Source organism: Micromys minutus, assembly GCF_963924665.1.
Source record: "Micromys minutus genome assembly, chromosome: 6".
NCBI lineage: Eukaryota > Metazoa > Chordata > Mammalia > Rodentia > Muridae > Micromys > Micromys minutus.
In genome coordinates, this window is record NC_137975.1 from 19,582,168 (window position 1) to 19,603,606 (window position 21,439).

At 44.8% G+C, this 21,439-nt stretch overlaps 1 protein-coding gene across 1 annotated transcript in view; it reads right to left on the bottom strand.

Annotated features, from left to right (window-relative positions):
• Positions 1 to 21,439, bottom strand: part of TMEM163 (transmembrane protein 163) — a gene marked incomplete at its 5' end in the record, with an annotated part of 163,382 nt that overhangs the window by 44,411 nt on the left and 97,532 nt on the right. Inside the window, 2 exons of the mRNA XM_080918127.1 lie at positions 11,041 to 11,132; positions 12,471 to 12,514. Coding sequence (XP_080774253.1) covers positions 11,041 to 11,132; positions 12,471 to 12,514 — 136 coding nt within the window. The remainder of the gene's footprint in view (positions 1 to 11,040; positions 11,133 to 12,470; positions 12,515 to 21,439) is intronic.

Consider the following 21,439-nt stretch of genomic DNA (forward strand, 5'->3'; position numbering starts at 1 on the left):
AAACCTTCCCCCTCCCCCACTTCCCCTGCTCATGTCCATATAGCACATGACAAGCCTCAAATGCTGTCCCCTTAACACTACAGCCAGCTCAATCTTGATGAACTGTTTTGAGGCGAAAAACAACACAGGCAGAAATATGAGTCTGAGTCCTTTCCCCCAAAAGCGCTCCTCAGCCCAGCCTCCCGCATAACCTTCCTTGGCTTTCATAGGCTGTGATATTTGCAAATGTCAATTCCATAATAGAGAAGTGAGGGCTTTATTCTGCCCGTGCTCACCACGGCTGCAGACGGTCACATCTCTGGAAAAGCCCAATGGCTGGTTCCTTATGAGCAGAGGCAGGCCTGGCTTTGTGTAGTCTTTTGTTTGTGAGCCTTGTCCCTGGCTTTAGTTACTCATGACATTAAGCAAAGCAACCAGATCCAGCCCTACAGCTGTGCACACGTGGTGAGGAGCGTCTGGGGAACGGGCCAGGCTACTCATACATATGAAATCGGTGAGTTAACATTTCCTACATACGCTCCTCATTCCTGTGTGCACTGGGGGCTGGCAGTGTTTCTAGTTCCCGCAGCCACTCCGTGAACAATCAGGATTCCAGATCGGTGGTGAGCAACCACCCACGGTGCCTGGGGACTGTCAGGGCTCAGGTCTCTTTCACACTGTGGCCCAAACAGCTTTCCTCCTTACCCAAAATGCAGTCTGGACTAGGACACAGGAATTTAAGCCTCATGGCTTAACTGCCTCTGTATGTGTTCATGTGTGTGTGTGTGTGTGTGTGTGTGGACACATGTGGGCTCCAAAGGACAACTCGATTGTCCTTCCTTGGGTACCATATATCTTAGCTATTGTGCACATGAGTACAAGGTCCCTGGGAGGCCAGAATGGGATGTGGGATCCCTTGGAGCTGGACATAGTTGTGAGCTGCCTGGGAATAGAATCCAGGGCCTGTAAAGAACGGCATTAGTTCTAAACCACTGAGAAATCTCTCCAGCCATCCCTCCCCCCCCCCCCCCGGTTTAATTTCATTTCTCTAAGACAAGGTCTCTCACTGACCTGAACTCACCAGCCAGGCTAGGCTAGATAGCCAGAGGGCCCCAGGGATCTTCCTATAGTCACCTCACCAAAGCTGGAATAAGAGCACAGCACCAGGCCCAGCCTCCCAAAAGGAGCCAGCCTCTGAGGCTAGAATTCTGGTCCTTGTGTTTATGTGACAGGTAAGTTGCCTGTCACATAATTCATACTGGAGTAGTGAGACATGTTCACGGCTTAAAATAACAAAAGCTGAAGCAATTCGGAGATCCTGATACACTGCTAAATAGTGCCAATAGCAAAACTCCAAAGCCACTAAAAAGAACAGATTGGGTATATAGGAAAGAGATCCGAAAAAGGTCCTTGACTTTGAGTTGGGAGAAAAGTAGGTTACGGAGGGATATGTGGAGAAAGATCTCATTTTCATACCTAGTTACATGTGTGTGCAAACAGCATATACATGTATGTTCTATTGATTTTCAAAGGAAATATGCTGGGAGTGCAGCACCGGCTCGTGGTGATGGCCGTTCACAGAGGGGGGTAGGAAGGATGTGACCAGGGTAACCATGGACTAGGGAACACTTTGAAATCTGTACTCATTGAAAGAGGGTTATTTTTCACGTATGCACCACAACAATATTTGATGACATGAATGAAAACGTATTGTTCTTTTTAAGAAGCAATATGGAACCTCCTGTGTTCACAATCTTGTTAGGTTTCTTGGAGAGCGAACCAGCTGAGCTCACATTAACTATCACCAGGCCCCTCCTCCGAAGGCTTAATAACCTGCCCATGGCATCCCAGTTCTCTTATAATCACAATTTCCTCCTGAGGACTATGAGGCCTCAGCTGTGAGTCCCCTCACTACTTAGGCCAAGCCTTAGTAACTTATTTTTCTGACTCTCAAATGCAGCCAGCTGGCCTCTCCTTAAGTACCCCACTGCTAACTCTTCATCTAGGAACACTGTATGTCCAGGCTCCTTCTAGCCGACCTCAGTATCATGGTATCAGACTGTCCTTGACCTCCAGCTTTAGAGAAACCCTTCTCACAACCCCCCTAGGAGTGCTGTTTCCCAGCCACCTTTACCTCTGCACTGGCCACCTTCTCCTGTTAGGTCCACTGGGATCAAGCTAACTGGTCTTATTCCCTCTAGGTGTCTTATAATGTGCTTGACACATATACTCAAGTCAGAATTGAACACACAAGAGTTTACTACTAGGGGAAAAAAAGAACCTTTAGGGGCTAAGCTAGTTGGTAGAGTAATTGCCTAGCATGTATGAGTGTGGTGGTTTGAATGAGAATGACCACCACAGACTTATGTGTCTAAATGCACAGTCCCATGTTGGTGGAACTGTTTGAGAAGAATTAGTGGGTGTGGCCTTGTTGGAGGAAATCTGTCTCTTGGGGTGAGAGTTTTGAGGTTTCAAAAGCCAAGTATCATGCCCATTCCACTCTCCATTGCCTGCTGATGGATAGAGACGTGAGCTCGCAGCACCAGCTGCCTGCCACTGTGCCTGTACTTTGACACCATAACCTCTAACCTTCCGGAACCACCATCCCAGTGCCTCGGTCATTTGTTTCACCACAGCAGCAAAGAAGCAACAAATACACTGAGATTATGAGTTCAATCCCCACCAATGCATAACTGGACGCTGTGGTACACATTTGTAACCCCAGCACTTGGGAGGTGGAGGCAGGAGGATCAGAAGCCATTTCTATTCAAAACAAAACAAAACAAAACAAAGGAAGAAAGACACATCAGCTCCAGCTGTTCATTCAATCACCACCCCTCCCCCACAAAAGCCACAGAAAGGGAGGGGCTTTAATCTTCATTTAAAGCTTGGGGCAACTTTCTCCTCAGACTCGGCTTGGCTTGGTTGGTTGTTGTCTGAGACAGGCTCTCTTGTAGCCCAGGCTGCCCGCAAGCTCACTACATAGACAAGGTTAACTGGAATTTCTAATCTTCCTGTCTCCGCCTCCTGAGGGCTGGGACTGTGGAGAAATGTCACTATGCTTATTTTGTATATTTTTGGGGCTCACATTTTAGTGTTAACAGAGACCAAGACTATATGCTCTTTTCTCTAACACACACAAACACACACACACACACACACACACACACACACACACTTAAGCCTCATGCCTGTGTCTTGGCAAGGTTTTCCTACCCTTTGACTCTGAGAGGCTTTTGGCATTAGAGGCCATCTCCCCTCTCCCTTCAGCACAACAGGATCCATTCTTTACATCAAGTGAGCTCAGATTATTAGGGCTCCTCCTGCCTCATGTCCCAACAGTTGAGTACACTTGGGAAGTTATTCCTTCTCCTAGACCAGCTTCTGCAGTTGATAGAAAACAAACCTAAAAGGTTTGTAATGTGAAAGGCCTAGGGAAAAACAAACAAACAAACAAAAACCAAAAAAAAAAATGTGATTTGCTTTTCAGGTCCAGATCAAACACCCATAAGAAGCTGGGGAGGATGTACTAAAACAGTTGTGGCATGTAACCCTGCAGGCCACTTGGCTACCGCACCAGAAGCAAGCCACCAATTTGCCACCTCTTTGATAAATTGGTCACCTCTCTTTAAGAAAATAATTCTTACTGTTATTTATTTTAGGTGAGTGACACATGCCACAGTGTGGCAGTCAGAGGACAACTTTCGGGAGCTTAGCTCCCTCCTCCACCACATGGGTCCTGGGGATTGAACTCAGGCCAGCAGGATTGGTGACAAGCTCCTTTAGCTGCTGAGCCATCTCGCTGGCCTAAAATCAGCTCCTTTTCTTTTTTTAGTTTTTGGAGCTGTTCCCAAGCGTTACCAACATACTTGTTGGTGCCAGGTATCAAAAGGGCAGGCGCCGTCGGAGCCATCCTGTGAGCTGGGCATTCTGAAGCCAAGTCATTTGCTCTGCAAATTGAAAAGAGGGTGATGCTGTTTCCCTGCGTGCGAACCATGTGTCCCATTTATTTCACCTGGAAGGCACACAGAGCATCCTTGAACCTCTAAGAACACTCGTTGCGGAACACTCGGATCCGCTTTCCAACACTCCGCCGAGCATCCTGCTATGGGCACATACGTTTGGAGCTGGAGGAAGGCGTCTCAGGCTGTGTGACTGACTCAGTTGTGGAAGGAAAGCCTGTGGAAGTGAGCAATAGCCCCATCTGCTGCCATCTCTCACTCTAGGGAGCTGCTGGATGGCCCAGGGAGACAGCTGGGCCTGGGGAGCCTGTGTGGGGCCCCACCTGTGCAGTTATCATATGTAAAATGTCAGAGGCATCCCAAAGAGCGCCAGGCTGTACCTTCTGTGGCAAGCATCCCAATGGCCCTGGCAGCTGACAGCAGCAGGAAACTATTCTTCCTGTACTTTCCAAGGTGCAGGGGGCTGAGAATGGTTAGACAGGCTTGACCTTCCCAGTGTTGTTCAGCCTGGCCAAGTCCCAATAGTGCACTCGTCTCTCCCCCTCAGCCTCCATAACGGGCACCTCCCTGCCACCCTTGATAATCTTCTCTCATGCGCAAATCCCTTGAATTGCTTGTTTGTCTTTGATGCTGGAGATGGTACCCAGCATAAGACATATTAAGCAAATGCTCGAAGGCTGGGCTCTACCCACCCACAGCCTCCCGCCTCCTCGTCTATTGCAGAAGAATCTATTGGTAGCAGTGGCCTAAACTTTCAGGGGTGCAGTTCTAGCTTCCTTTCTATTACTGTAACAAAAGCGGTGTTGGAGAGAAAAGGGTTTCTTTGACTTACATTTCCAGGTCACAGTCTCTCCCTGAGGGATGCCAGGCAAGAACTTAAGCCAGGAACCATGAAGGAACCCTGTTTGCTCGCACATTCTCTGGCTTGCTTACTTGCTCATGCTTACTTATACAGGTCCTGGCAGGACCCCTGCCTAATGAAAGGTACTACTCACGGTGAGCTCGGCCCTCCAGTGTCAATTAGCAATAAAGACATTTTCTCAGAGGCATGCCCACGGGCCAACCTGATCTAGGCAATTCCTCAATTGAAACACCCCCTCTCTGATGACTCTAGGCTGTGACAAATGAACACTTAAGGCTTCTCTGGGCCACAGTGGGTGGGACACTAATTTCCTATGGATCCATGAGATGGCTTATTGGTGAGCCTGAAGTCTTGAGTTTAATTCCCAGAACTCATGTGTGCTGGCCAGTGTAGCTGCTTGTATTATGAATGCTAATTATGCCCCTCCCCCACAAAACGTTCATAAGAGAGTGTCCGTAGGGAGCTTCTGGGAACCTACCCCCAGTTGGTTCTAATGCAGGACTTTAGATTTCCCCGGGCATGGGACTGGGAAGGGGGAGAAGGAGCTCCACCATGCCAGGATCATCTTAGTTTTTAATTGATGTGGGAAGACCTAGCACACTGTGGGGGACCATTACATAAGCCGGGGCTCTCCACTGAAGAGGAGAAAAGGGCTTAGTAATCACACGTGCTTACTGCTCTATACGAACGGCCCAGGTTCAGTTCCCAGGACTCACATGGCTGCTCATGTCTATCTGTAACTCAACACCCAGGGAATCTGATGCCCTCTTATGGGTTCCATAGATTCCCCTCTGCACATGGCACACATACACTCAGATATGCACATACACATAAAAATAATCTATGTCTAAGAAGTAGAAAAGTGAGCTGAGCCACTAAGCGTGCACACGCCCGTTTCTCTCTGTCTTAGCTGTAGATATAGTGGGTGTGGATGTGACCAGCTGTGCCAGGCTCTTGCCACTGTGACGTCTCTAATACTAATGACTGTAACCTGGGACTGTCAGCCAAATAAACACCTTCTCCCCTAAGCTGCTTTTTATTCGGGTATTTTATCACAGCAAGAGAAATGAAATTAGGACAGACACTCACATATCTGACGGCTCTCCCTACAGACAGACTTTGACTCCTTGGCTTCTCTCCTCGCACATGTTGAAAAATCTCAGTCTATGTGAAACTGATGCTCTTCTATGGGGATTAATCTTCATTATTGAGGATCTGGGATCCAGTCGGTAACGCACAAGATACAGAATATAGACAAGCCAGGAACCGCAAACTATAGGCAGAAGACACAAGGGGAGACCCTGGTGGGTCTGTGTGGGCATTTGGGGGAAGATTACCAAGCAGCAGGGACTTCTTCCTGCCCCCACAGTAGGAGGCCCCTTCCAGCTACAGTCAAAGATCCTGGAAAGGACAGCGGTGCTGGTGCCGGGCTGGCTTCACTTCTTGTGGGCGGATATATCCATCAATGCTCTGCTGCTACCCTAACCTCTTTGGCTGACATCAGATTCTAGGTTCTTTAGTTTCCAAGTATGGACTGAAGACCAGCAACCGAGAACTGATTATCTGGGCCTTCAGCATCAGACTGGGATTACTGTTACACGTTGATGAAATGCATTAAAATAGACTCAGAGACACCAAAATGCATCAATGTTGCATTAGGGGAAGAAAAGCTCAGCCCATCCCCTTGAATTCATTTAACCAAGAGTGAGCCAAAGTAGGAGTTCTTCACGTCTCTCCTTGTGTCTTTTGTTTACTGTTTGTGGTTCCCGGCTTGTCTATATTCTGTTTCTCATGTGTGTGTCTGTCCCTATTGCCTGTGTCCCTAACAAAGTTTTTTGCTCTGTATTTACTGAACAGCACAGAAGGAATTCCATGGGGAAGGAATAAGGCACCTCATAAACATCTTTAACGGAATTTTGTTGTTTAGATATTTGTTTATGTTTACATGTGGGTGTCTTGCTTGAGTGTGTGGATAAGTTCCACGTGAGTGAGATCAGAAAAGGGAGTCAGTTCCCCTGGAACTGGAATAGCAGACAGTTGTGACTGTCATGTGGGTGCTGGGAATGGAACCCAGGTCCTCTGGAATAGCAGCTCATCATCTTAGTGTCCCAGCCCCTTTAACAGAGTTTTATAGATATTAAGTCACAGATTCCAACTGACCTAAACTTGTTAACCCCAAAGAAAACAAAATATTACTTTAAACATAGACTATCATTTATACCCATGTTATTTTCAACATTTGTGGCAGGTAAACCTATGGCAGATATTTGTTGTACAAGATTGCTTCCAACCTGGTAGCTGTTCTTGCAAATGATTACTATAACTTGCATATGCGTGTTATACACACACACACACACACACACACACACACACACACACAGATACATACACCCTGCTTTGACTCAGGGGCATTGAGGAGTACATAATTTAAGATGAAAGCTATGAATTAGCTTAGGTAGTAAAAGCTGATGACATGGAAAATCCAAGGCAAGTGAGGTTTGTCATAGTGTTATTCCCTTAAAAACAAGTTAAACAAACAGGCTGAGTACACGGCAGGATGTCAGGCCAAGTCTTAAGTGACCTCGAGGTGTATTATTAACATGGCCGTGAGGACCAGTCTCTTTGAGTGTAAGAGGATAGTCTCATAAAAATGGTATAAGTACCCCGGGCAGCCATCTTCACAAACCAGGCAGCTCCTGAGTGCTCAGCCCTCTAGCATACAGATGGCCACTGTTGGACTACCTGGCTCATGCCACGGAAGCCCATATATGTTCTGTGTCATATATGTTCATTCCATCAGTTCTGCTCCTCTAGAGAACTCTGCCTAACATATCTGCAGTCTCTAAACTTATCACTCATATAAAAAGAGGGGCCGCAGTGATGGCTCAGCAGTAAGTGCACACACTGTTCTTGCAGTGTTTCCTTCTCAGCATGCACACTCAGTGCTCACAGCTGCCCATGCTTCCAGGATCAAGGGCTCCAACATGGTTTCCTCACTTCTGTAGGCACTGTACTTGCTCACGTGTAGTTTCTTGACGCAGATATACACATATACAATTTAAAATGTTTAAAAATTTTAAAGTAACCAATACAATTTGGAAGGGGGGTTGTTTTTGTTTTTATTAATTGGCAGGATTTGGGGACGGCACAGCTTCTTTGGAAACAGTATGGAGTTTCCTCGGAGAAAAAAAGTCTAAAAGACTGGCCATGTGATCTGTCAACCCTACTCAGCACAGTTCCAGAAGAACTAGAAACTGGTTCTGAGAGAGACACAGATGCACTGCTATGCAGCAGAATAAGTCCTGGTCACAAAAGGATAGACACAAGAGAAATGCCCAATGAAGGGTGGATGTTGGATAGACACACCACATGGAGAACTGTCCCGCTGGCAGTGAGGAAGAGACTGTCACACTGTATACAATGGATAAGCCTGGAGAGTGTATGCTGAGGAAAGCCAGCGACAAAAACTGCATGTTGTATCACTCTCCCGTAAGGGGTCACATGTTGTCCCTTGAACATTCTTCCAGAGCACTTGGGTCTTATTCCCACCATGCACATGACAGGTCACATTCATCTTTAACCCAGTTCCAGGCGATCTAATGCCCCCTTCTGACCTCCAACGGTACCAGGCATACACATGGCACACACATGACACACATATCACACACACACACACACACACACACACACACACAAACACGCACACACACATACAGCATACTCAGGCATGAGGTGTCACCTTTTTGAACTCTTAGCACCTGTGACACTGCAGGAAGAATGCCCATGCTAGACTGGGTCACTAATCCTGTGTAATGGAGGCAGGGAAGACTCATGGGGCCCTGCCCTTCTTGGAGGATGTATAAATTAACCATTGCTGGGGAAGGGAGAGAATTTTTCTTTGGTGTTCTACTGGGAATTTTTCTCGCTGCTATGACAAAACCAACTTAAGAAGGAGAGATTTATTTTGGCTCACAGTTGGGCTGTGTTGGCCATCATGGTGGGTGAGTCATAGCAGCAGGCCAGGAAGGCTGTTAGTGACATTGTGTTCACAGTACAGAACCAGACAGTGTAAGGTTCTGGTGCTCAGTGTACAGTCCAGATTATGGGGTGGTGCTCCCAACACTTAGGGCAGGTCTTCCCAACTCAGTTAACGAAATAATGAATTCTCTCCCAGACACATTCAAAAGCTGTCTCTTCGGGGATTCTAGAGCCTTTCGAGTTGGCAGGAATCATCATGGTGGTTTGGTCATCCACAAGTTGTTCATGGTCCCATTAGGAACCCAACTGTGCTCACTGGTTCGCTCCTCAAGAGGAGTAGATGAATATTTGTCCTTCCCAGGGATAGCTCACCATACCACATAACCACATTTATGAGTTACAGAAGAAGTGGGAATAGCCAGTGAGTATAGACGTTCTCTTTTTCTCAGCCTTTTTGGCTACAATCAAGTGCAGTTTTGCCGGCATCATACCAAAAAAATCAAATTTTAAACTACATGAGTTTTGTAAAAGATTTGTTGTTGTGGCTGTTTTTAATTCAGGAAAAAAAAAACATAGAGGTCACATCTTGTGGTGAGGCAGAAACATCACACACTCCATTTTCATGTGGCCAAATGCAGGAGGGCGGCCATCTTCTACATTGGTAATTTCAAACTCGAGGCCATGATTGCAAACCATAAAAGTAAGAGAACTGACCTTTTCTAGAAGCCAGTTGGATATTTCTCAGTTCCTTCCCAAGTTACTCTCTAGAAACTAGCTGAGAGGGAGAGCCGGATGGTTTTTCTAACTGGATTCCTTATTGCTTGTTTGGACTCATTAATATGCAAATGTATTCACAGCCAGCAGTGATCTCATGAATTTTAACCAGAGATTAGAATGTTAACCAAAGCCAGTGATACAGAGGATTATAAGTATCACTTAATCCTTAGATTAGGAATTCATGATTATTATTCAATGAACAACCACCCAAGGAGGCTCAAAGCATCACCTTCACCTTTGCATTGTGGGTAACTGACACAGTTTTTAATGTCCTTCACCTTTGATAGTGGGTAACTGAGGAAGGTTTTAATGTATCTATTTGGGCACTTTTTAAAACAGTGAAACCAGAGCTGGTAGGATGGTTCAGTCAGGGCTGTGCTTGCCACATTAGTGTATGGACCCCCTAAAATGGCTGAATGGGGAGTCCACATCTATAATCTCAGACTGGGGAGGTGGAGCTAGGCAAATTCCTGTGGCTCACTGGACAGCCAATTTAGCTTAGTAGGTGAGCTATGAGAAGGAAAGGAAGAGGGAAACTAATGCAATTATATTATAATCTCAAAAAATAAGTAAAAGTTTTTTAAATTAAGAGAGATTGTCACCTTGTCTAGAAAACAAGGTGGATGTCACCTGAGGAATAATACCTGTGGTTGACCTCTGCCCTTGGAATGCACACACACAACACCTGGGTGGGTATTTGCACCTGTACCCACATAAACACACATACACAAATAAAATAAAATTGAAAACAACGAAATTAAAGACACTTCTTATCACCAACCTTGGCCTGGGGAAACCAAAGGCTTACCTGGTGAATGTTCGCAAAGATTTCAGTTCTACAGAAAAGCCACAATAATTAGCTTGTGACTGAAGTACAATACAAAAAGCATTTTAAAAAAATAAGATTTTTGAAAAAAATTAGAAAGAAGAACTCAATTTCTTCTGAAGACATGGACCAAATTTGGAATTATTAACTCTAAAATAAAGGGGAAGCAAGCACAACACTTTCTCTTTATACTCTTAGACAGAATTAAAATCCAAGGCCCACAGATAATTCTGAGTTTGGGTGGATGAACAGACAGACAGATGGATGAATGGAAAGATAGATGGACATGTGTGAATATGAGAATGGATGGATGGATGGATGGATGGATGGATCGATGGATGGATGGATGGCTGAAATGGACAGACGAAAGAGTGGGTGGATGTTTGAAATAATGGACAGATGTACAAATAGGTGAATGCATCCAGAAAATATTCACCCCAGACTCCAGATCAGGGAGCTAAACAAATTATAAAGAGTATGTGTTCCTGTGACTATCCCAGGACAGACCTGTCTGATGGCTCACAGCACATCAGATAACATCAAAGGCAACTTGCACCCTCTGTCAACATGGGGACAAAGAATGAAGGAGGATTTGTGCTGACGGTAATGGCAAGGCCTTCATCTGAGGCTCCTGCAAACTGGAAGAATCTACTTACATGTACTCCCTGTGAGCAGAGTGCACGGCAGCTGCATTGCTGTAACGCCAGAGGACAATGGCTGAGGACAGCACATCCAGGATGGCATCAAACTAGAGAAGGAAACAGGACATTAGTGGTGCTCAAGTTAGCAAGGCACAACCATGAACACACTGGCCAACTGCACAATGACCGGACAGTGTGAATAAGCATCTTTGAGTAAGTGTATTTCTGCATGCTTCTTGCAGCCACTTTGAACTCCATGGTGGAGCTCTGGGCTTTGCACACCGTGGCTCTTTTTCGGATGGCTCTGTTCTCAGAGCCCGAGGATCCCAGGAGATATGGGATAGGAGATTAGAATGGGAAATACTGTTTTCTGAAATACATGAAATTGTTTAATCTTATGACAGGCAAGATGACATTGGCATTTTCTTATACATAGTAAGTAAAAAACTTGGGTACAAATTCTAATTCTGGCTCTTACTAGAGATGTTCTAGCTAGGTTCAGGAGGTCCAGGAAGTATACCAACAGTTTGATATCATATAGAAAGTTCTATGCCTTTGAGATAACCAGAGGGGGGGTAGAGGGAGGGAGGGAGGGATGTTTCTAAGTCTGCGTATGTTGTGTATGTATATGTGTATGTTCATGCACATGTGTGTCTGTGTTGTGTATTTACTTCTGGGTGGGTGTGTGCCTATGCTATGTGTGTGTTGTATATGTATCTCTTTCTGTGTGTATATATTGAATGTTTATTTCTGGATGTTGTATATATGTGGTTTGTGTTCTGGTTACCAGTGTGCTCATTTGTAATTTTGGGGCCATTTATATCCTTCACAAGACTCTTAAAAGAATTTGCAACATCCTCAAGGCAACGTTCTCAAAACATTAATTCTTACAACAAAGGGCAGTGTGGGTGTGGGACCCAGTACAGACTGCCCTCTGTCTCTGCAACAAGGAGGGAAGGAACTTGCTTGAGGCACTCAGGATTTCAGCATACCTACCTCCATGGACCTATTTCCACCAGGAGACAGGCAGAAAACCCCTGTCCCCTTAGCAGGGCTATGGACAGACTGACTTCTAGTGTGAACCACGATCTATCTGAACTCCCAGTGTCTCTGTGTGTACCACCATATGCACCACCATAGGCACCACCCAGGTGTGCAGACCAGCATGCAACCTAGAAGGGCACAAGGAGGTAACCCTCCCGAAACGTCCTCTCCAACCCCTTCACAGAACATGTGCTACCCGGACATGCACTTGAGAAATATCCCATGCTGACGCCTTTAATCCTACTACGCTGTCATTTTCACAGAAGCTGTCACTAAAGTGACACTTTTCGCCCTCATCTCGGATCCGCTAAGCACTGTTATTTTATGACTGGGGTGAGAGTCACAGGCTAAGGGGACAAGTGCAGAATTTTACCACGGTGAGTATATTTCAGGCTACTTACTGCAAACCCGAAGGCAGAGGCGCTGTACCTCATGACGGAGACAGCTAAAAAGAAAAAAAACACCATTCAGATCGACAGCCCCGTGGGTCACATGTCTCGTTTGTGAGTTCATCAGCACACCAGATACGGCCTTTTCACTGCCAGGGGAAAGTTCCGAGAATAATAGAATGTTTGAAATCATTGTCTAAAAAAATCTAAGAGTTCAAAAGGAAGAAGAAATTATTTTCAAATTCTAGGACACTTCTCCCCCCCCCCCCCCCCCCCCCCCCCATGTTCTGAAACATCCAAGGGCCAACTTCAGGGAAACAGAACAAATAAACAAGCAAACAAACAATGAAGTACTTCCCAGTCTTTGAACACAGAGAAATAGGAACTAAGTCTTAAAAGGGAAGCTGAGGCATGAATCCTGCTATCTGGCCATCAAGCCTGGTTGGATTTCTCCGCTGAACCCGTCTCTTCTCACTGGCCTTGGGGCAATGGGTGTGCACAGTTAAAAGGCCCCCTCCCCAGTGTGTGCTCCACAAAACCATCTGATGTTGAACTGGGACTTCAAAATGTCTGTACTTGAGTCCTTTGGTGACACCAGGTCTTTAAATGGAAGACCACAAAATTTAAAAGTGTAGATGCCCAAATTATTACAATGAGACATATAAGGACCCGTATCCCAGGTTTGTAATTAAGCAGGAACTGTTGGCTAGGGAGAGGGTTCAGTGCATTCAATGCTTGCCTATACATACACTTGGCCTTGTATGTACATGTAAACTAGAATACAATCATACACACAAGTACACACACACACATACGAGGGGGGGAGCCATGATTTTACTCTCAGAATTACACTGGAAAGTCTCACTCACATGAGTGAGTTAAGCCTGCCAGATGGATGGATAATGGATAGCACATATGGAACATTAATATTATTCATGCTGCAGGGCACTGTGAGCCAGTGGGGTCCTAATGAACTCAGGGTCCCTTCAGAGAGTTGTGTTATTTACTTAAGAATCACCTCCATCTAATTCCTTGATCATATGCAAAGAGGGAAATCCCAAAGCTCCAGAGAGTGGAGAGTCCTCTGAAGGGTCCTCCATGAAGCCTCTGTGCCCTCCCACAGCTTCCCATGTGGCCAGCTCTCCATTCATGATGCTAAACAGCCGTAAACAGTCATTGGCCCAAGAACCACGTGGAAATGCTCAGTAGCCTCTGAGGAGTTTATCAAGAGTGTCAAGAAATAAGTTTATTTTCTTCGGCCCATAACTAAATCATAGTATGTCCTGATTTCAGAATAAGAGTCCAACAGAAGAGGGTAGAAAAATTCAGATGGCCCTGTTCTTGTGTAAAGAAAATCACACTGAGGGGCTTTTTCCTTCGTATGTGTGTATGTATGTGTACAGATACATGAGTACATGTATGGAAGTTGGAGCTAAAACCCCAATGTTATTCTTTGATAGCTGTCCATCTTATGTTTGGTTTGGGGTTTGTTTGTTTGTTTATTTGGTTGGTTGGTTGGTTGGCTGGTTGTTTGGTTGGTTTGGTTTGGTTTTCAAGACAGTTTCTCTGTGTAGCTCTGGCTGTTCTGGAATTCACTCTGCAGACTGAGAGATCTGCCCATCTCTACCTCCCGAGTGCTGGGATCCAAAGCAGGCACTACCACCTGGCTCACCTTGCTTTATACCCTCTGGTCCGAAGCTTTCCAAGTAGACTAGGTTGTCTTGTCCACAAGCCCCAGGGAATATTCTGGTCTCTGACTCTCCAGCGCCAGGACTATAGCAACACAACTTTTCTTTGTGTTCTAGGGATCACATTTAGTTTTTCTTGCCATGGAGTAAGCACATAACCACTGAAAGCCATCTCCCAACCACCAAACCAAAGGGTCTGCACAGAGGCATTTCCAATCCCGGTCATGCAAGAATGAGTTGTTTGGAGAACAGGCCTGTTCTAGGGTGACCAGTGGAGGCACAAAAGAGGTCCCAAGGAGATCTGTGGGTATGTGTATAAGCAAGCACCATACAAAGCCACTACAGGGCCACGATGTTGACTGCAAGCTAGGAGATGACAACTATGAAGGACAGACATGGGCTGCATCAGCTCTGTGGGTAACTGTGAAGCCAGGTCTTCCTCTGAGGGCTGTTCCTCTCAAGGTGGGGCCATGGAGCTGAAGGGAGTCAGAACTTTAAGATGCCACTTTTGTGAGTATTCTGCCATACTGGGGTAGACTTTTCAGTGATGTAGCTGCCTGTGAGTCTCTCGTGCTTTCCTGGGTAACTCCAAACAAGGTAGACTTGGGTGGGATCACTTCTTTGTCTGTTGTTGGTCCCCTCAAATGATAGTCTTTGAAGGATGGGAATATTTAAGGGTTTTTTTTTCCCCACATTTTTTCATGTTTCTACATTTCCTGCACTCATCATACGTAAGCATTCAAATCAGATGATATATTTTATTTGGGAGGGGGGAATCTGTCTGTGTCCTACAAAGAGAAGCAAGTGCACTAGCAGAAGAGTTCAAACACACATCTAGACTCTGCCAGCTCACGAGTGCTTTGGTCTGACGGGAAAGTATATGGTTATGGAAACCATTATTACATGTAGGTTTCTGGGACCGATGGTCTACATGAGCAGGTTGTTAATGGTTCGGATTTCCCAGGAGTATGGTTGTGGGCCACATAATCCAAACACCAGCAGGACATCACTCCGTGTATGACAGTCCCGTCTCTCAGAGTTTGCCTGTCCTAAGGCAGACTGGCATTTATTTTTATGTTAATGGATCACTAACAGCTACATCACAGAAGGCACACAACATAAACCTTAAACAAATATTTATACAGGTCTGGTTAAAGAGACCAGATATATATATTAAACGAAGTCAAACCAGACCAAAATGTTGGCTGAAAATAAATTCAAAAAGAAAGGCAGCTGGAAAACGAAAGAAGGGGGACCCAGGAGACTCATTGTTGAGGCCAAGCCAAAGGCAAGCCAGCAGCTGAGTAAGCAGGGGCTTGGAGGGAGGGTCTGCTCTTCAGAGACAAAGGGCCTCGGAAATGCAGAAGGGAGCTGCCAAGGACCAACAGCAAGAACCCCTGCACAACACCCAACAAAGAATCCAGCTTCAATGGCCAGGGAGATTTACAGAGACAATGAGGACCCATCTGTCATTCTCTCCAAAGTCAGGCAATAATTATCTTGAGCCTTAGCACGTTTTAGCAATACCCCAGGCCCCGTAACACCTCGGAGTTGTTAAATTATGTGAACAGTAGAACTCCGTTAATAAATCAATCCCAGTTTAATTAGACTGTCTCTATCACTTGGATGCCTAGCAAGCACCTCCCCCACAGCTGGGGAACAACCCCACCCTGGAGAGCTGCTTCTCCACCACCCAGCATCAGAGGCAGGCTATCGGAGGAAGCTGTGATTGTAAAGCGCTAGGACCAGTGAGGGAGGCTGGGGGCATCATTTTCTATGTTTTAACTCATCCCAACAGAATCTTTAATAGTGTCTATCTTCTACCCCTCTCAAACGAGATTATCAACCACCACAAAGGGGTAGGATGTTTGCTTCAGTGGAGAGGGGGAAACTGCCTAATCATATTCTTAAGAATATGATTGAAATATGTTATATTTCAAAAAAGAATAAGTCAACTTTGTGTAGAGCTAGAGAGATGGCTCAGTTAATAGGATGCTTGCAAGACAGCATGATCTATGGATCTATGTTCAGTACCCCAGGATTCACCCATGTAAAAAGGCTAGGTATACCAGGTAGTGTGTTCTTACAACCCCTGCATTGGAGAAGTGAAGACAAGCCAACCATTGTGGGTCATGGGTCAGTCAGCCTGGCCTATTTGTCAAGCTCTAGGCCAGTGAGAGACCCTGTCTCAAGAAACAAGGGGAATGGTAACCTGAGAAATGACAACTAAGGTTGAGTTCTGATCTCTGCACACATGCATACGTGTGCACACATGTGCATCCCTACTCAGAGACACACATGCATAAATATCCTGCTGCCATGATTTCCTGACCATGATGAGTTATACCTCAAACTGCAAGCCCAAATAATTCTTCCTTTGTGTTTCTTTTGTTCCTTGTTGTGGTCAGACATTTGACCATAGCAATGAAGAGCAACCAATGCACCCAGTCATTCACAGATTTCATCCATGGTGTATTATCAAAACTGGGCTGTTATCAGATATTTTTACTATCTAACACTTATTAAAAGTGGTCTAAGTCCTGAAATAGAATTTTCCTCACATAGGGGAGAAGCTAATATCACATGAGATATTAAAAGTCCAAGGGAAGAACCCATTTTAATGAGCAATGCCTAAAACTAGTATCAGTCACCCAAAAGAGTGACTACCTTTCTTGCCTGGCCTGCTTCCCAAAACTAAAAGCTAAATCTATCAGCATTAGGACCAGATGGCATGAATGTTGTCTGCCAAGGTTGGTCTTGGCCTGGCACTGATGGTGCCACACCATACTCTAAATATCTCTGATATAAAGTTGCTGTCGTGCATTTTGAAAATCAATTTCATTCTAGTTATTTTGTGTACATGGTTGTGGAAGTTGCAGATAACTTATGGGAGTTACTTTCTGAGCCTGAAGACTCATACTCCAATCTGCATTCTTAGTGGCAGATGTTTGTTGGCAACAGTACATTATACCGAACAATTGTATGGTGAAGAGAGACCTACTGAATGGTCTTTAACGATTTGAGTTAGGAAATGGTGGGGAAAAAATATTTACTCATTTGAGTTTATCCAAAGTCCTTAGAGGACCATTGTGATGGTTTGCATTTGCTTGGCCCTGAGAATGGCACTATTAGGAGGTGTGGCCTTGTTGGAATAGGTATGTCACTGTGGGTGTGGGCTTAAGAACCTCAACCTAGCTGCCTGGAAGTGAGTCTTTCACTAGCAGCCTTCAGATGAAGATGTAGAACTCTCATCACTGCCTGCACTGTGTCTGCGTAGACACAGTCTGCCGTGTTCCCATCTCGATGATAATAGACTGAACCTCTGAATCTGTAAGCCAGCCCCAATTAAATATGATCTTTCTAAGACTTGTTTTGGTCATGGTGTCTGTTCACAGCAGTAAAACCCTTACTAAGACAACCATTTACACCGATACTCAGGGAATAAAAGTTAAACATCACAAAAGAGCTTCTGTCTCTCTCCCCTTCCACTCTGCCACAGAAAACACACACAAGTGATAAGAAACATGGGAAACCAGGCAAAGAATACAATAGTCAAAGAAATGCACAAAGTTCAATCCACAAAAGTTGGCTGCCAAATGTATTCGAAGCTAGATGACACTAGGAGGGGAAGCTGAAAGCTGACAGTATAGCTCAATCAAATCCGTGAATGGACTGAGGGTGTGGTTCAGTTCACTATCACCACCAACTCAGGTATGATGGTTCTCACCAGGAATTCCAGCACTCAGGAACCCATGACAGGAAGACTCTGAGCTCAAGGCCCGCTTGGGCTATATAGAAAGTTCTAGGCTAGCTTGGGCCCTATAGTGAGATCCTATCTTTAAAAAAATTAAACAAGGGGTCTGACAAGCTATGAGTTCAAGCCTTGGAACATATAGTAGAAGGAGAGAACTATTTAAAATTGTTTTCTGGTCTTCACATGTGTCAGTTACAAAAAATCTTAACAGCCCAAGCATTTGTGAATAAGGAGTGTTTAAAAAAGTTAATAAATACTCATACTGTGTCATTAAGTTCTTGAAGAAGACAGCTTTGAAAAGTTGAGAAATATAGTTTGTGAATGAGCCAGAACAACTCGTAGAATTGTTATTAAATCTTGTGTGTGCACAGAAACTAGTTCATATGTGCGGATAAGATGTCACAGCAGCTACACAAGAAACTAGGGATACTGGTTACCTCTTAAGACTGGGGAGCAGGAACCTGAAGGCAGTTTCACCTCCCACATGGGGGCCTTTTGTGTACACTGCACAGATAAATAGTTCCATGGTAGACACTGAGTCTTGCTGCAAATCTTGTTATCTGGGTTGTTAGCAACCATTAGAGGAAGAAGATTTAGTTCATAAAAGCCTGTGCAGATGAGCTTTCAGAACATCTGATAGATCCATCATTTCCCCATAGCCACAGAACTGAGTCGGATATTTCCTAAGGTTAAGGGTTCCAAAACATCAATGTTCCTTCATTTTCCAAAACAAAGCCACTTATTGTATGAAAAAGGAGGAAGAGAGAAAGAAGAGGAGCAAGGGGTATTTTCAATAATATTATGGTTCTGAACAGTCACTGGGCAGATATAAAGTCAGAGAATATTCTGCAGCAAATAGAAGTCTCACATCCCCACAGAGAACTTATGTGGTTTTAATCCCAGCACTTGGGAGGCAGAGCCAGGCCGATCTCTGTGAGTTTAAGGTCAGCCTTGTCTACATAACATTCTAATACGGTCAGGACAACAGTATAAAAATCCTATCTCAAACCAAACCAAAACACCTTATTTTATGTATATGGGTGTTTTATCTGCATGCATGTCTGTGTCACACACGCATGGCTTATCCACAGACACCATCAGAAGTCTTTAAACTGGAGTTTTAGACAGTAGTGAACCTCAGTTTAGGTGCTGGGAATTGAACCCAGGTCCTTTGAAAGAACAGCAAGTGTTCTTAACCACTGAGCCATCTCTCCAGCACCTGTGATCTCCTTTTCAAAGGTCGTCATCCTATCTGAAGCATTTGACTACATAACCTTAACATTATTCTAGCTCAAAACAATAAAACTGGATTCAAGATTTATAGCAGAGTAAGGTCTTTCTCTAAACAAATGTGACTCCCATTACTTGGAAGTGTGTGCTAACTGGTGTGTGTGTGTGTGTGTGTGTGTGTTTTAATTTTTCTTTTTTGTTAGTACCATGCCCATTCTCTTGCAACAGAGTTTTGTCAGCTTTCAGAGACCTTGAGTATGAGCCCTTACAGGAAACCCAAAGGCAGAAACTTGAATAAAGGAGAAGAAACCTTGAGTTGTATTTCCAAGTCAACAGTACATATGCTTGCTGTGTATTCTAAAGGAAGAAAACGAAACAGTTAAGATGAGAGGGGCTGGGGAGAGGCTCCATGGATGAAGTCCACTGTGAGGACCTGAGCTCTGACCCCCGCACCTGAGGAGAACCTGGCAGGTGTCCACGACCACAGTTACTGTAGGGACAGGAACGTAAGGATCCCAGCAGCTTGCTGGCCAACCAGTCTAGCCAAATCCGCAAGCTCCAGATTGAGTGACAGACTATGTTTCAGAAAATGTAGTGTGTGACTTTAATCTCAGCACTCAGGAGGCAGAGGCAAGGGGATCTCTGAGGAGTTCAGATCAGCGTGGTCTACAGAGTGACTTCCAGGACAGTCAGAGCTGCACAGAGAAACCCTGTCTCAAAAATTAGTAGTAGTAGTAGTAGTAGTAGTAGTAGTAGTAGTAGTAGTAGTAGTAGTAGTAGTATGGAGAGGAAGGCATCTGACATTGACCTCTGGCCTCTATGAATATACACATACATATGAACACCCAAATAAACACACACATACACACACTCATGCACGAGTGTGCGCTCACACATTCACTTATCAGAGTGAAAAAGAGAAGGAAGAGAGAGGAGGGGAAGGGGGAGGGAAGGAGAAAGGAAAGGAAAATATTAAATTCATCAAACAATAAACACAACACAAGAAAAACCTTGTAGCTGGAACAAATGTGAAAGATACAACCCTCATAAAATGAAACTGGGCACACTCTTGTGACATCACTACGCAACACTTGCCCAGACCCAAATAGCCAGACTAACTGATTTATATACAGGGAACTATGTTTCAGGTGTTTTACATGAAGTAGGACAATACACCAGTGATATTGAAGTATAAATTAAAAAATATCAATCTATATTGATACTCCAGCAAGAAGCTAACAGTAAGAAATGATGGTTTTTCTTGGTCCAAAGACAAGAGTTTAATTTTGTCCTTTCTGGTTGGTACTGGGAATTAATCCAACAAGGTCCGGGTTCAACCCTCAGTACCATATGGCCTGTGAATAGTAGTGTGTGGTATTTCGTGCCTACTCCCCCAATACTCTGACGGCAGAAGCAGATCAAGGCCATTCTCAGCTACAGAAGGCCTCGTCTCAGAAAAAGAACGAACAAGAAGCCAATTCAATGTAGTCACAGCTGGTTGTAATATCAGACCCACAGTCAACACAACCCTGCTGCCTGCTGCTCCCCCTCAGCTGCCTGGCTCCACTCACATTGTTAGAACCCAGCCCAGGAAACAGTGCTAGCCACATTTGGGTGGGTCTTCCCACCTTGTTTAAGAAGACAACCCTCAAAGACATGCCCACAGGCCAGCCCAATCTAGATCATTCCTCACTTGAGACTCTTCTTCCCGGTGATACAAGGTGACAGATATAACTAGCCAGCACAGACACCAATATGTCAAATACACAAGCAACGGGACTGTGGCTGAAATGACATCACCTGGTTAAAAGTCACTTACCATGCATGACCTTTTCTCGATTGTGTTTACTTATTTTTTTTAACTTTTTATCAATTCTTTGTGAATTTCACATCATGCAAACCCAATTCCATTCATCTCTGTCCCTTTGTCTTGCAATCCATCCTGCATTCTCCCCAAAAAGAAAGAAAAAAAAAAAAACCTTATCACAGAAGCAGTGGTGTGTCATAGTGTGTCCCACAATCTACTCTTTGGACCACACATCTTTACGTGCAAATGCTCATTGCGATGAGTCATTGGTCTGGTTCAAGGCCTCTGGCTTCTGCTGTACCTTCAATACTGAATCATCACTGGGACTCCTCTCCATATCCTGCTGGTGCCCTGTGTCATGGAGATCCTGAAGCTTTGAATATGTAGGAGTTGCCCCTCTGTATGCTCCAGCAGACCCCAGGTGAGGTAGATGTTAGGGTGGGCCAACTCAAAGCCCTAGATCTGAGTCTGGGGAGTATCTGAGTTGGTCAGCCCACCAGCT